Here is a 13,467-nt window from a genome sequence, read left to right as displayed (position 1 = left end):
ACCTCACTTTGAGGCTGGAGAAGACCTCTGGAGGTCATTTAGTCCAACACCATCTATTGCTTGAAGCGAAGCATACAGATGCACTTCTCAAGGACATTTCTTGATGGCATTTCCTCTCAGCACACAACTCCCTTCCCACATGGAGACAGCCATCAGGAGAGGTGATAAACAACACCTACGCACACCAACATGGTCTCATTTTCCTATACATTATATGTCAGCTTCTCTTGGTTATCACCCCTAAATTGCCCCACTGCTCCTAATATGAGTGTTGCAATGCCTGCAGAAGAAGCAATGGGCACTGGGGGCTGCCATAATCTGCCACCTAGCAACATAATAGATGGATACTATACTCCCACTGCAGATACCGCCCTGTGAACACTTCAACCACACAGTGGTTTTGAGGTTGGGGGGAGTAAATAGGGACAAAGCAGACTATCTGATGAACAAGTAACTGAGGAGCTAATCATGCATTCTGGGTCAGTCTCTGTTAACGCAATGCACCACAACCCAATTATTTTCTTTCAGCAGACAGCCTGCACCACTGCAAAATACTTACAGAGAAATTTCTTCTTCTTTTCCAAAGGAAATGCATGAAAGGTTTCCCAAAACATTCTCACAGTTGGGTGCGTCGCAGTGTAGTCTCCCTTATAGACAGCACTCTATTAGGAAAGCAAGAAGGCACATCATTGCATCTAGCAATAGAAAGCAAAAACTAAGCAGAAACCAGGCCTGGTCTTCTCTCTTGTCTGACATCAGATTGCTACCTGGCAATTAAGAAATGGAGCATAGGAAGTACCACAAGCAATAGCATGGCTCAAAGAAGCAAAGCATTTTCCCAACAATTTCTGAACCCTTTGTCAGTGTTTTTGGTGGGTTTTCTTGCCCTTGTATACTGGAGTTTTACTCTAAGTTTTGTCTCTTTCCTACAGTCTTAGCCTTCACACTGATAAAAACCAGACTGAAGTCCTTCTCCTCTGTTCTTTCTCATCCCTAATTTCCTTCCTGAGCTGTGTTTAGTAACAGGACAATAGGACATTTCATGTGAATGACAGCAAGATGAACAAGGCACATAAAAAAGGACACTGTGGCTCACCACACCTCACGCCCCACTGTGCTCACCCTCCTGGTGCTTGTTAAAAAGACAAGAACAATGAGAAGGGAAGCTTTACCTCCTCCAGTTCCTCCCAGTTGTAGTTGCTGTTTCCAACTATCATGGCCCTGAGCTCTGTGGGCTGGAAGAGCTCCAGGACTTTCCCACCACACACTTTCAGGAAGCCAGTGGAGAAAGCTGTGTACCACTCATGGACGGAGCAGTTGAAGATGTAATTTACATAGGCTTCAACAAATTTTTCCCTAGGATGTTGAGAGACAGAGAAAAGCACTTTCATATAAATGCCTGAGCAGCAGCACTGTGTGTTTTCCTGTTTTTGCCTGTAATGTGTCTTACAAAAATTCGTGTTCAGTAAGTTTGTCCCACCACCACCAAGCTCAATCATTGCAATGTGGACAAAGAATTAAGGCAGCAGGTAGCACCAAGTGTCTGCCTAACCTCTGAGAGAGGCTACCACCTCCAGAACTGGGAGCCTGGCCAGGCACGCTGTGATTCTGCAGAGGCAGCTGCTCCAAACCCAGTCCCCACTGAGTCCAGACTGAGGAAATCCTGTTCTGAAAAGTCTCAATCTGAAACTACGTGGCCCATTAACCTTCTCCTCGAATTACTTCTCTTACTACAGAACAAGAAAATAAACCTAGAAATCTCTTATTCATCCTTCACACTCTGGTTAAATAAAAGTAGAATTTGTGCTTCTGGAGTAGGCAGCAAAGAGAATGACTTCCCTCAGAATGACAACACTGTTTTGCTTCAAAGGTTCCCAATAACAGCAGTGAAATAAAAGTAATATTCTGCAGTTACTGGCAAAAACCTTGTGGCAGGCCATGGCCAAACTGTCTCCAGATTTTGTTAGGAAGTTAAGAGTCTTTATTTTCTCTTTTCTCATTCTGAAGCACCAGGATCTGAATGCAACCCTAGAATTCTACTTTTGCAATGACCTGAAATATTTCCTGATGATATCATCTGATGACAAACTGGAACATGTAACTAGTCTCTATGGGTGGAGCAGCTGTTTCTGCCTGGCACTTAAGAACTGCTTACACTTAGACTCAGAAGCAGACCAAGGAACCAAGCAGAGCCCAGTGTCTCAACTGTTATCAAAGAAGGCCACAACTGGAAGAAGCATTATGATCTTCTGGTGGAGGAATTCTCAGTGCATACACTATGTAAAAGCAGGAAAAGATGGGCAAGAAATTCAAGAAAGAAAATAAGGAAGCAGACTGTCAAACATGAAAGCTTGGAAAAATACATTATACAGCAAAGGGGGATTTATTTTCCAGTGCATTTGTTTTGCTGTCATTTTGCTGATGGTCACCTGAGCATTAGGGAAACCCAAGCTGATTAAGCATTTAACTGTTGCTTAATACCACTCTGGCAGTTACAGTCACAAACCATTTACCAAAAACATTTTATGCTGTGATACCCAATATGAACTTCAAAAGAGAAGGGGAAAAAGCAAGCATTTCCTACTCTGTACTGTTCAGTCAAAGCAATCCTAAGAACCCTTCAGTTACCAGTGAACCTTGCTCAAAGAGAAGGGTAACATCCAAAGGCATGAACACAACACACTTCTGAGGCCAGCAGGGCAGCAATTTGGTCCCTGACCTCTAAACATAGCAACAGAGGAAGTCATTAAGCAGTAAGGTGGATGAATTGACAGCCACGTCTAGACTTGGATTTAGAGGTTAGCTTGAGTTCAAAACTCTGGCCATGACAAAGCAACTGCATTGTGGAATGCATTAAGGTGGTGCAGCCACAGACTTGACTTTCTTTCTAAGGATTTGCTCCTCTTCTTGTCTTTCCTCACTAAACAGTTGAAGGAGTTAACCTGGATGTTCTTCCCAAACATTTGCTCTGAGCTAAAACCACTGATCCTTCCCCTAGGCCAGTGCAGCACACGGCAATAAAAAGGCTATTTTACTTTAGAATGTACATGCCTACCCAATCTAAAGACCAGCACTGGCATTTCCATCTTCATTGTCTCAAACTCACCCATACTCATCTTGCTGCCCATCTTCTCTTTACAAGGAGACAGATTTACACTGCTCCATCTCTACCTGAGTTTTGTATGGAGACAGCTACCTAGCTGTAAAACTACAGTAAAGTAGTTAAGAAGTTAATACAGACAAAGCTTTTACAGCCACGGTTTTAGACACAATCAGAACCATTTTAAATAATCAGATTAATGGGAAATGACTTCATCTCCAGAACTGCCAGTAAGGTCTTCAGCAGTTCTTGCACAAGCCCCAACCATCCTGCTGACTAAACACTGGATCACACTGTTTTGCCAGCAGAGAAAGAATTTGAATGCTGTTTCAAGTAATCAAGGCATCTGTGGAAATCCAATTACAGGATTATGAGAAGAAAATACTTTAGCAGCTGAAAAAAATCAAGGGGGGGTAAATGGTAACAGTACTTGCAATAACTCTCAAGGTTTCAGCCAAATGCAATTTGTTTACATACAGCTGGGCCTTAGGGCTCTGATTGGAGACGGTGGTCCTCTATCAGGCATACACAAGGAAATGTCTCCTGCTCCAGAATTAACAGTACGAACAAGTTTGCCAGTTTCCGTTTTACTTCCTACAGGTACAGCTCCTGTCTGTACCATTCATGGGGATGTTGTGATCTCTATTTACCATGAGAAGGCTGTGACAGGGGTCTCTATTAATGTCTTTCATAGAGAAGATACCCATCCAAAAAGCTGGGGGACATTTCTCAGACACTGGTGGATGCAAACCTCATTCTGTATTTAAATGTCACTAGCATCCAATAACTTTCTGAACAACTGGTCTTAGAATCTGTTTACAAACAACTTCTCAGTGACTTCTAATTCTCCCCCACATTTCATCTCAGCCAAATTTTCTGTGGTAGTGCATCTGACTTCATCACAAGTGTGAGCCCATCCCCACATATTACCCCACTTACCTATTGTCCTTTTGCACCTGAATTTTGTCACCGTTTTCAATCAGGTTCTTGTGCTCTGTCACACCATAGCTCTCCCTGCAGATCTATATAAAATAACAAAATTAATTTCACTAAAAGTACTTCTCAGACCATATGCCTGCAGAAAGATACAGGGTTCTCTTTCACAGCTGATGAGTGGCATATGAAGGGTGGGACAGAAAGCGCGTATATACAGAACACTTTTTCCATCCTGTAAATGTCTCTACTTTCTATCATTTACATTTGCTGCAGAACTGATGTTAAGCCTAAAAGCAAGTTCAGAATGGAAAAAAGTTTTTCTTTAGGTCAACAAGAGACTGCAAACTACAAAAAGTATATTTAAATAAGCCCACATGCTTTGGCAATGAACAGAATTACTTTTCATTACTATTACTATTATTATCATAATAATGGAAGAACAGTAGATTAATTCATTTGCTCTCACTGCAAGACTGCATGACCACAGACAAACTGCTGCTCTTGCTTGGCCTGCAGTGGCACCAGTACAAACATACCTGGGACATACAAAATTATCATAATTATGGCTGCATTACTTCATCCTGAGTTGCAGCTCTGACCTGCTTGAGATAAAGGCAGACTCAGGTCTGACTTAGGCAAGAGACAAGCTTGATTTAAGAAACTTTGTGTTCTCATTTACCGAACAAGAAATAGACAACACTCTCCCAGCCTGACAGTGTGTAGCAGGGCTTCCTGCTACCTTGTTATTGCCCCAGGCTGGACCTGAACAGACAGCCAAGAATCTGTATCATGCTCAAGATCAATCTACCACTCACAGTGTGTTAGAGCAACAGGACTTCAAAGGCACTGAAACATGGAAGCCCTTAACCTGCCTGAGGGTAGCACAGCAAAACACCACTGGAGAACAATGATGCTGTATTTCTTCATGAGTATTGATATGTTTGCATATGAGGAAAGTCCTACCTGATATCTTAATGTACATGAAGATCTAACTCTTAATTCTAGGGAACCTCCACTGTGTAATAGAAATTATTGTCTCTAGGTTACTAGCTAGAAAAGAAAAAAATATATATTACTCTAGAAGCACAGAAAAGCTGACTACCTCAGTCCCCTAGAAAATATTTGTTTCTAAGTAGCCTAACCACATATAAACAATATAAACTTTACATTTAAAAATGTGATTATGACAGCAAGGAAAACTCTAAACTGTGTTAGCATTTCAAGCACTGGCCCAATGATCCCAACACCTCCATTTTCAAGGAGGATTTAGGAATCTAATTCTTACTCTTCTGTGTGAGAAGTCAGCCACTGGCATTATGTTACATGCCACGGTGACAACACAGCTACTCTGAAAACCACTCTATTTAACCTGCTTACTAGCTTAGTTTTCACTGCCATATTAAAAACAACATGAGTTGACAACAAAGCATTTTAACAACTTAACATTAACATAGGGTATTTGCTACAGGCATTTCTTATAACAAACACATAATACACATGAATGGGCTTCAACCATACTGAAACAATCACAGCACTTGTATGTTAAATATATCTTACTGTAAAATTCAAGCAGAATGTCTCCTCTATATCTTCCCCAGGATAATCTAAAAGCTGCTGAAGACTCCTATATGTGAGTCGGGGAAAGAAGTAAGAAAGAAAAACATATTCAAAAAGCCAGACATTTAATAAGAAAAAGAAAATTGGCAAAAGTAAAAAGCATCATACATCTATGATGTAATAGGATTGCAAGAAAGAGAACTTCTGAGTCACCTGAAAAGGTAAGAAATATGCTTCAAGGGAGAAGATGCTTCACTAGAAACACAACAGGCACTAGTCCACACAAAATATCCATGTAGTCCATGCCTACCCAGTACATGGATACCCTGTAGTCATCCTGGCCTCAGACAGAGCTACATTTCTAGTTTTCAAGGGCTGCTAGATATTTATGCCTAGACATAAAGAAGGTCTGAGGGATAGGAAGAAAACAGGGTAGTGGGAAATTGTATCCTTATCTCCATTATATAGAAGATATTCTTCTCCTATCACTCAAAGTCCTTTTGCTGTCTTCCTGACATTTTACTTAATTCTAGTAAAATACAACTGCAGCTTTGTGCTGGTAAACCAGACAGTAACTCAAAAGAGACAGGAGACAGCAGTCACACAGCAGTGGGATATTAACATCTCTGTCAAAGAAAACCAATATCCTCACACAATGAGGTAGAAAAGATTAAACAAAGATTTTAGAAAAAGCCATTCCTTCACCCAGTTCAGCCCCCTTTCTTGGGGATCTGCTCATGGGAGCAGGTCAGAGTTACGTTGGTTCAGGGCCAAGCCCAAGCCTGGCTTGAGGAAAAAGCTGAGGCTAGGATCTGGGATCATGCATGTAACTGGGCTACAGAGCGGCAGCGCTTTGGCTGTGCTGATACTGAGCTTTCTGGGGCCAGCAAGGTGGCTACAGAGGTTATTACCTGAGCAGATCTGACAGCCCAGGGGAGAGAAGGCTTATGTAACATTCACCACAGCAGTCTGCTAGTCTCACAGCACCCCCAAAATAATTGGTCACTCAGAAGGACCCGGAGGTGATGTGCTGAGCAGTTTGTACCATTTAGCATTTCTCAATCTCAGATGGATGGTTTCCCTTCCCAGAAAGGCTGCAAATTTTGTTTTTCATACCTTCCTTCTGTAGGGGACAGCTCCTTCAAATCCTCTAGGCATGGCTTCACATTCAAGAGCTTTTTGTACAGAGCCAAGGGAAAGTGAAGGTCTACCACTGTGAAGTTGTATATTGCAAGACCGCATATGATGCCAATCAAGTGAAACCAGTTGTGTTCTACAAAACACTTCAAAACCACACAGAGAAATCCTGATGAGATGCAGTGTTTCTGGCACGATGCATTGCACTCTTACCCCATGCATGAAGAAGCCAGCCCCTGCTATCTCAGCCGGGACAAAAACAGAGTGTGTCAGGTCCCAGCCTGGTTATGAATTCCTTGATCCTAGCCTTGCTGGAGTGTGGCACAGAAATGAAACTTCAGAAACAGTTGTATTACTTCTGTAAACCTCTGCGTTTAGACATTATCAGAGAAATATAGAATGGCCTGGGTTGAAAAGGGCCACAATGATCATCTAGTTTCAACCCCCCTGCTATGTGCAGGGTTGCCAACCACCAGATCAGGCTGCCCAGAGCCACGTCCAGCCATTAACAAAGCTTCAGTGTTTGCCACCTATGTACTGCAAAAAAATTTGTTAGCACTTCTCTCCCTGTCACTCACTCTATCTTCTATTAAAAAGCCTATGCATAACCACAGTGCCACCCAGGCAAACACAGGCAGCTGTTGGTACACAGGGCTTCATTCCTTCATGTATTTACTCTCAAGCTGCTAGGTCAGTCACAGGCTCATTACCTGGATTTGCTAAATGTTGTAAATACATGACTCAGATATTTTCAGTGATCATGTTGTCGTTACTCTTAAGTGTCAAAAGATTTGTTATTTTTACAGCTTTAACACGAAGAGTAATTGCTCTGTAATACTGTCGCATGTTACAAAAGGCACCGTGTCATTTCCTTCCTTCAACAATGTAATTAATCAAATAAAAGAACCCCCCACCACGGCAAGTGTACCTCATAGTAACAATGATAACATCACTTTCCAACTTATGACATAACTAGGAAGGTAAAAAAAAAGGATATAAACAATCACCTCCAGCTATCTGAGAGGTTGAGAACTTTCTATCTTTCCAAAACCAACCAGTGCTCACTACAGCATTCTTACTTTTTAAGAGTTTCCTCACATAGATCATCAACAAGTTTTGAACCTGAAGGTGATAGTGATGCATGAACAAGTGGATTGATTGCAATTACGTGAACAGCAATGAAAGTACTGAATTTTAATGCCAGTATGACCTAAACCTCTGGTTGTGTAAAACAGCACATGATTATCACATTCATGCTATTTGAGAATTCTATTAACTGTCATCTGATACTAAGTACAAGCTTTATTGTGGGATATGAATAAAGAGTCAATTCCTTAACAGGCATAATCAGAGTTAATGGACCTATACTAATTTACATGGGCTGAAAATAAAGCTCACGTTATGCCGTGGGTGGAAAACAGGAGGGAAAATCACTTCTTTCCCATCGTTTGCCACTAGCTTCATTATCATTTAAAGCAGTACATTATTTCAACCTGTGTGCACAGAGGACAAGGGCTCACCGTGTCTGAAAACCACAGCAGGTTTGACTCTGGGTAGTAAGTGAACATGCCGTAGATGGGGTTGAGGAGTTCTTTCAGCAACAGGAGGAAAAATTCCTTTGTCACCCCTCCAGCATCAACAGCTTCCTCACCATCGAAGATGACCTGCAGAAAACAAAGATCAGTAACAAGGATGCAGAGCTGAGACAGAATGAATCAGACACCTTTCTGACTGAAACCATGCAAAGCAACTTGCCTGACATGCCCCAACCCGCTACAGTCCTTGAGCCAATTTCAAGCACTCGGCTTGCAGGGAAAGACAGGAAGCACAGAGTGGCAAATCTGATATTTAGATAAACGTTAACTTCTTATGTTTCTCCTGTTAGATAGCAATCAAATCATAATCACCTGCCTCCTCAGCAACTGAAGCAGCATGACAACAGTTACTGAAATTTGCAGCAACTGCTCAAAGATAAAAGACACTTTATTGTAAGTGCTCTGCTCCCACAGAATGGCAGAACAGACAACACATCATATCACAGACATTACTTCCCTCCCGCCCCTTACCTAGAAGAGTCACCAGGAAAAGAGAGCAAACCCTCTAACTGGCTTCCTGTGAACTGATTACTGCCAAAAAACTCCCGGAGTCAGAGAGGAGAAAGATCCAGCTCCCCCACTGAAGAGATGTATCCCTGCTTTCTACTGATATGGTAGGACACTGCTGAAGTGGCAGTGCAAAGGGCAGAAAGGCTATGGAAGTGTCAGCTGCATGAGAAGGTTTAAGGAAAACTTACCTTAAGAGGCTTTTTCAAATCAATGTCTGAATGGATACTCAGCTCTCTTAAAGCATCACCCACTAAATTACTCCTGCGAACATGAAGTACCAGGAAAGGGCTTCTGGCCAGCAGAGGCTCCAGGGTGAGAAGCATAAAAACATTTTGCAAATTTGCACCATTTATTGCCACCTGTAAACAAGAAAGGCGTGAGAAACAGCTGGAAGGAAAACATATATGCCTGATGTTCCTTTCTTCCTCTCAGTTTGTTTTCCTCAGGGTATGAGAACTGTGTGACCACTATACAAGTCTGTGTGCATGCGTGCCTGCTTGCACTCTCATTTTCCACACCCACACCTTCTGAGATCACCAATTCACAAATGCAAGAAACAGATATTAAGCAGAGATATTAAATTCGTGAACACTTTCTGACATTAGTGACAGGCTGGTGGAAGAAAAAGACTTTCTTTAAGCTTCTACTGAGTCATAAAACAGCATGAACACAACCTTGATAAGGTACCATACAGTCTGCAAAGCAAAATTGTGTTACTAACACGCCGGGTGAAAATATACCAAGAAATTCACTGCATACAAGTGAATAAGCTCTCGTTTATACAGATTTTCTGAAAGTCTAGTCAAAGGTTTGACCACCCACAGAATATTCATTCTTGTTCTTTGTCTGTCATAGCAACAAATTCATACAGTAAATGCGCTTAAAAACTCAAATGACCTTGAGACAGAAATCCATTGGAAACCAAACTTCCATTCCAGCACTCACAGAAGTACTGGTTTTGGCCTCTAAGTGATTGTCTTCATAAAGATTCTGTCTCTCAGGACAATACAACTGTTGCCAGCCTGCTATTCTGCCAACACAAAGCAGATACCCTCCTGACAGCAATGTGCTGCTGACAGTTTGGGGAGTTGGAAATAACAGAAGAAAGTGGCAAAATAAGAGCATCAGAAGCTGACTCCTGCTGCTCAGTGAGTGCAGGCCAAGCTTACAGATAGAACCAAAAAAACGAAGTACAAAGTAACTCCCAGTGAACTCCTTTCCTTGCAGGCACCAATGCAAAAGACAGGAAAAAAGTAATTAGGGCAGGAAAACTTGAAGAGAGAATGATTACCTGCATCTGTAGTTCTGCATCTGTCTGTAACATCTTGGTCTTAGCCTGAGCATCAAAGATGAAAGGATAAGAACAGAGAGTCACAGCATCCTGTAAGACAGACAGACAGACAGACAAATCTGTTCTCACTTACAGCTTCTATAAACACTTTTTCAAATAAAGAGTGATAAAAACAATTTCCTTACTTGCATGATAGATGGTCTTACTTTCTGTGAAGGAGAAAAAAAAAAGGAGAGAGAAATGAAAATCTTTTTCTCTATAGACTGTGTCGTGTATTTCTTAGGATGAACTAGTTCAAAGGTGACCCAAAGGGAATTTTTCTCCCACAAGCCAATCTCTTCCTCTTAAAGAAAAGCATGGGAATTTTCTTCTCAAGGAAACAAATGCTTCTAATTCAAAACTCTCATACCAAACATTACTAAGAGGACTAACTGTCACAGAAGCCCATTAGCCTGATAGAGGTGAAACTTACCTTATGAAGAAAAACAAAAAACAAAAAAAAGCAACCCTCAAGGCAGAGAACACATGAAACAAGAGAATGTAAAGCCACAGCACAACAATATAAGACCAGTCTTGCAACACAAATTAGTCTTCTAATTAGCTATGGATACATTTTAAACTGTTACTGTTACATCAAACTAGATTACTAGTTTGATGTACTAGGTATTGTTCTGCTCAATAAAAGCAAGCACACAGCTGCACTATCTATACGATGGAAGGTGAGAGAGAGAACACAGCACTCACAACATTTAGAAGGTACACACAAACACGTACAGTAATATTTGCTGCAGTCCTGTTTTAATCTTGCAGCATCTCTGGGTGGATTTATTTGTTTGCTTTCTCACATTAGGGATTTCTTTCCTTGTTATAATTAAATAATCTTACTGGGCTCCTGTACAGCATTTTCCAGCCCTCAGTTTCGTTATCTCCTTTCTTACACATGGTAAAGTAAGGAATAAAAAAGGTGAAGGGCTAGGAATAAAACCCAGATCTTTCGAGTCTTGGTTCAGTCCCCTATCCAGAATGTTACACTGCCCACTCTTACAGAACAGCATTTTGAGATCACTGGCTGTATTTATTCACAATATTGCCTAAACAACAGAAGCAAAGGGTAAAAATTATAACTTTATGATACATCCTTTGGCTCACAAGGTATAGATTACATTAAAAGGATTCAGTGACTGAATTAACCCATTTGTGAAGGAACTGAAATGGTAATCACAGAAACTGTTGCAAACATAAGATAAATATTGTTTGTTAGCTCTTCATCAAGTCACTAACTATCCAAATCTGAGACTTAATGTAGAGATGCTCCTCCACTGCATACATTATGCTCTCAAATAAGAGGATGTTAAAAATATAGATCTCTTTCATAAGAGACACAAATGTGGACAGAGTACATGTGAAAGCTCTTACCATTCCAGCCTGATGTAAGAACCACATGAGGTAGTCCTCTTGAATGTCCACCAAGCTGGAAATCTCAGGGATATAAAACTTATCATATTCTATATGTTTAACTTTCTGATTTACCTAGGGAAAAAGCAGATAGTTTTTTAAATACGGATGCATTCAGCATTTTTCTTAGAACAGGCAGGTTTGCTTTTATAAAATCAAATACAGCAGGTTGCAACAAACAGGCTCCAGAAAATTGAGAAACTTCTTCTCCTTGTTGTGGAGTTTCAATGAACAATGAGACAGCTAACACACCAGAGCTTGTTCCCCAACTGACCAAGAGCAGACAAGACTGAATCATCTTGAGCCAACACACACACCCAGGCTTACCTTGTGGAGTTTCTCCAAAAGCCTGAGAGCAGCTGTGATGTAGCTACTGAACAAGACTGGGATCAACAATGTCTTTCTTCCACTGAGGAGGTAAACCACTGCACCTTTATAGAGATCCACTAGCCTGAGGAAATATCTTGGACACACTTGAGACCACCAGTTATCTGAAAAGAAGAGGACATCAAAATAAATCCGGAATTGGATGCTCCTTACATAAAAGTGAAAATAGAGGAACACACCTAAAAACTTCCGTAGTTCCTTCCTGACTGTTGGAATAGGAAAGCAAGCAGAGGAGGGGGCAGACACCAGAAGCTTTTACTTTCTACCCTTCCATTATCAACCATATCACTCACCATCCAGCCCCAAGCCATGATCAGTGCACGAGCCTGAACTCAAGGTTTTCCAACTACTTCAAGTGTTTTATGTTCAAGATTGTAGGATCTTGCAGACAAGTCATTGTCTCTTTACAGTGATAAGAAAGTAGTTCTCTGATTAGTTCTCCATCAGTACACCTACTTTTATAGCTGAGGGTATAAGAGTCAGAGAGTCTCTTGGCACAGCTGCACTAAACATCCCTCTGTTTAATAAGCTGAATTACTTCTTGCTATTACTTCTTGCTAACTTTCCTCCAAAGAGACCCTGCCTATCAGGGAACCAATCCACCTGCAAAGTACATCACATCTACTGTTAGAAATAAACACTGGCTTATCCCCTTGAAGTGTCAGCACAACAAATGTGTGCCACAGAAAGAGAATCTTTTACACTTCTTCACGCTATTAATCACAGTGGACAAGTAGTTCTAAGCAGAGGAGGAAATCTGCTTTCAAAACCTCTTTGAATAAAATAAATAAATACAGTAATAAACCTCAAAAAAAATTCACCAGAACAATGCCTCTAGAGGCCTGAATATTTTACATAGCATTTTATATATATGAGCATTAGTGTAAGACAACCTTAAGAAACAGAATAAAACAGCAAAGAGCCAATATCTTTGCAAACATGAGCAGCAATTTTGAGCAGCTTATCTTCTCCGCATTGTGTTGATTATGAAATAACATCAACAGAAATAAGATTCAGATGCAGGAGATGAGCTGTTGTGTTTCGGTTGACCACAGACCAAACAATAGTTTTTTCTGCACTTTATATAGGCTAAATTAACTTTATGTTAGCAGTATTTTCATTGATTTACCTTGCACAGAAAATATATTTGGATGTGAACAACATCTGTTTAAATTTAAGAGAGTAGTACCACTTAATCTTCATGACATGAAAACTCTATGTTCACACAGAGGCTTAAACTTTCTCTGGAATTGAGTCTCTGAATGTAGGTAAATTAGATAAGGCAAATTAGAATAACTTTCTTATTAAGTGTTCTTCAAAATATTCTACCCCTATATTAAAACAATGCTTAACTTGAATCTGCTTCCTCATTTATTGTCCACAGCACTGTAAAATTATAGGTTTTATATTACTGTAACTCTCTAGCTTCCCATATTTTATCTTTATGGCAGAGTATTCATTCCAATGTATTTGATGTTTAGAATTAACACGTTATGTTT

At 40.6% G+C, this 13,467-nt stretch overlaps 1 protein-coding gene across 4 annotated transcripts in view; it reads right to left on the bottom strand.

The window, feature by feature from the left end:
- HERC3 (HECT and RLD domain containing E3 ubiquitin protein ligase 3) overlaps window positions 1-13,467 on the bottom strand; it is a 43,658-nt gene that overhangs the window by 1,644 nt on the left and 28,547 nt on the right. For 2 of the 4 annotated variants that reach the window (XM_031607614.2, XM_090138790.1), the window contains exons 14-24: window positions 11,909-12,072; window positions 11,543-11,656; window positions 10,312-10,335; window positions 10,127-10,216; window positions 9,024-9,194; window positions 8,251-8,394; window positions 6,710-6,876; window positions 5,594-5,660; window positions 4,040-4,122; window positions 1,173-1,356; window positions 560-662 (exon numbers count right to left, since the gene is read on the bottom strand). In XM_031607614.2, the coding sequence (XP_031463474.1) occupies window positions 560-662; window positions 1,173-1,356; window positions 4,040-4,122; window positions 5,594-5,660; window positions 6,710-6,876; window positions 8,251-8,394; window positions 9,024-9,194; window positions 10,127-10,216; window positions 10,312-10,335; window positions 11,543-11,656; window positions 11,909-12,072 (1,311 nt within the window). Of the gene's footprint in view, window positions 1-559; window positions 663-1,172; window positions 1,357-4,039; window positions 4,123-4,999; window positions 5,087-5,593; window positions 5,661-6,709; window positions 6,877-8,250; window positions 8,395-9,023; window positions 9,195-10,126; window positions 10,217-10,311; window positions 10,336-11,542; window positions 11,657-11,908; window positions 12,073-13,467 lie in introns of those variants that run through there. The other 2 variants (XM_090138789.1, XR_004168879.2) reach the window with 2 other exon arrangements.

Source organism: Phasianus colchicus, chromosome 4, assembly GCF_987193195.1.
Source record: "Phasianus colchicus chromosome 4, bPhaCol1.hap1.1, whole genome shotgun sequence".
NCBI lineage: Eukaryota > Metazoa > Chordata > Aves > Galliformes > Phasianidae > Phasianus > Phasianus colchicus.
This window is presented reverse-complemented; position numbering and strand designations above follow the sequence as displayed.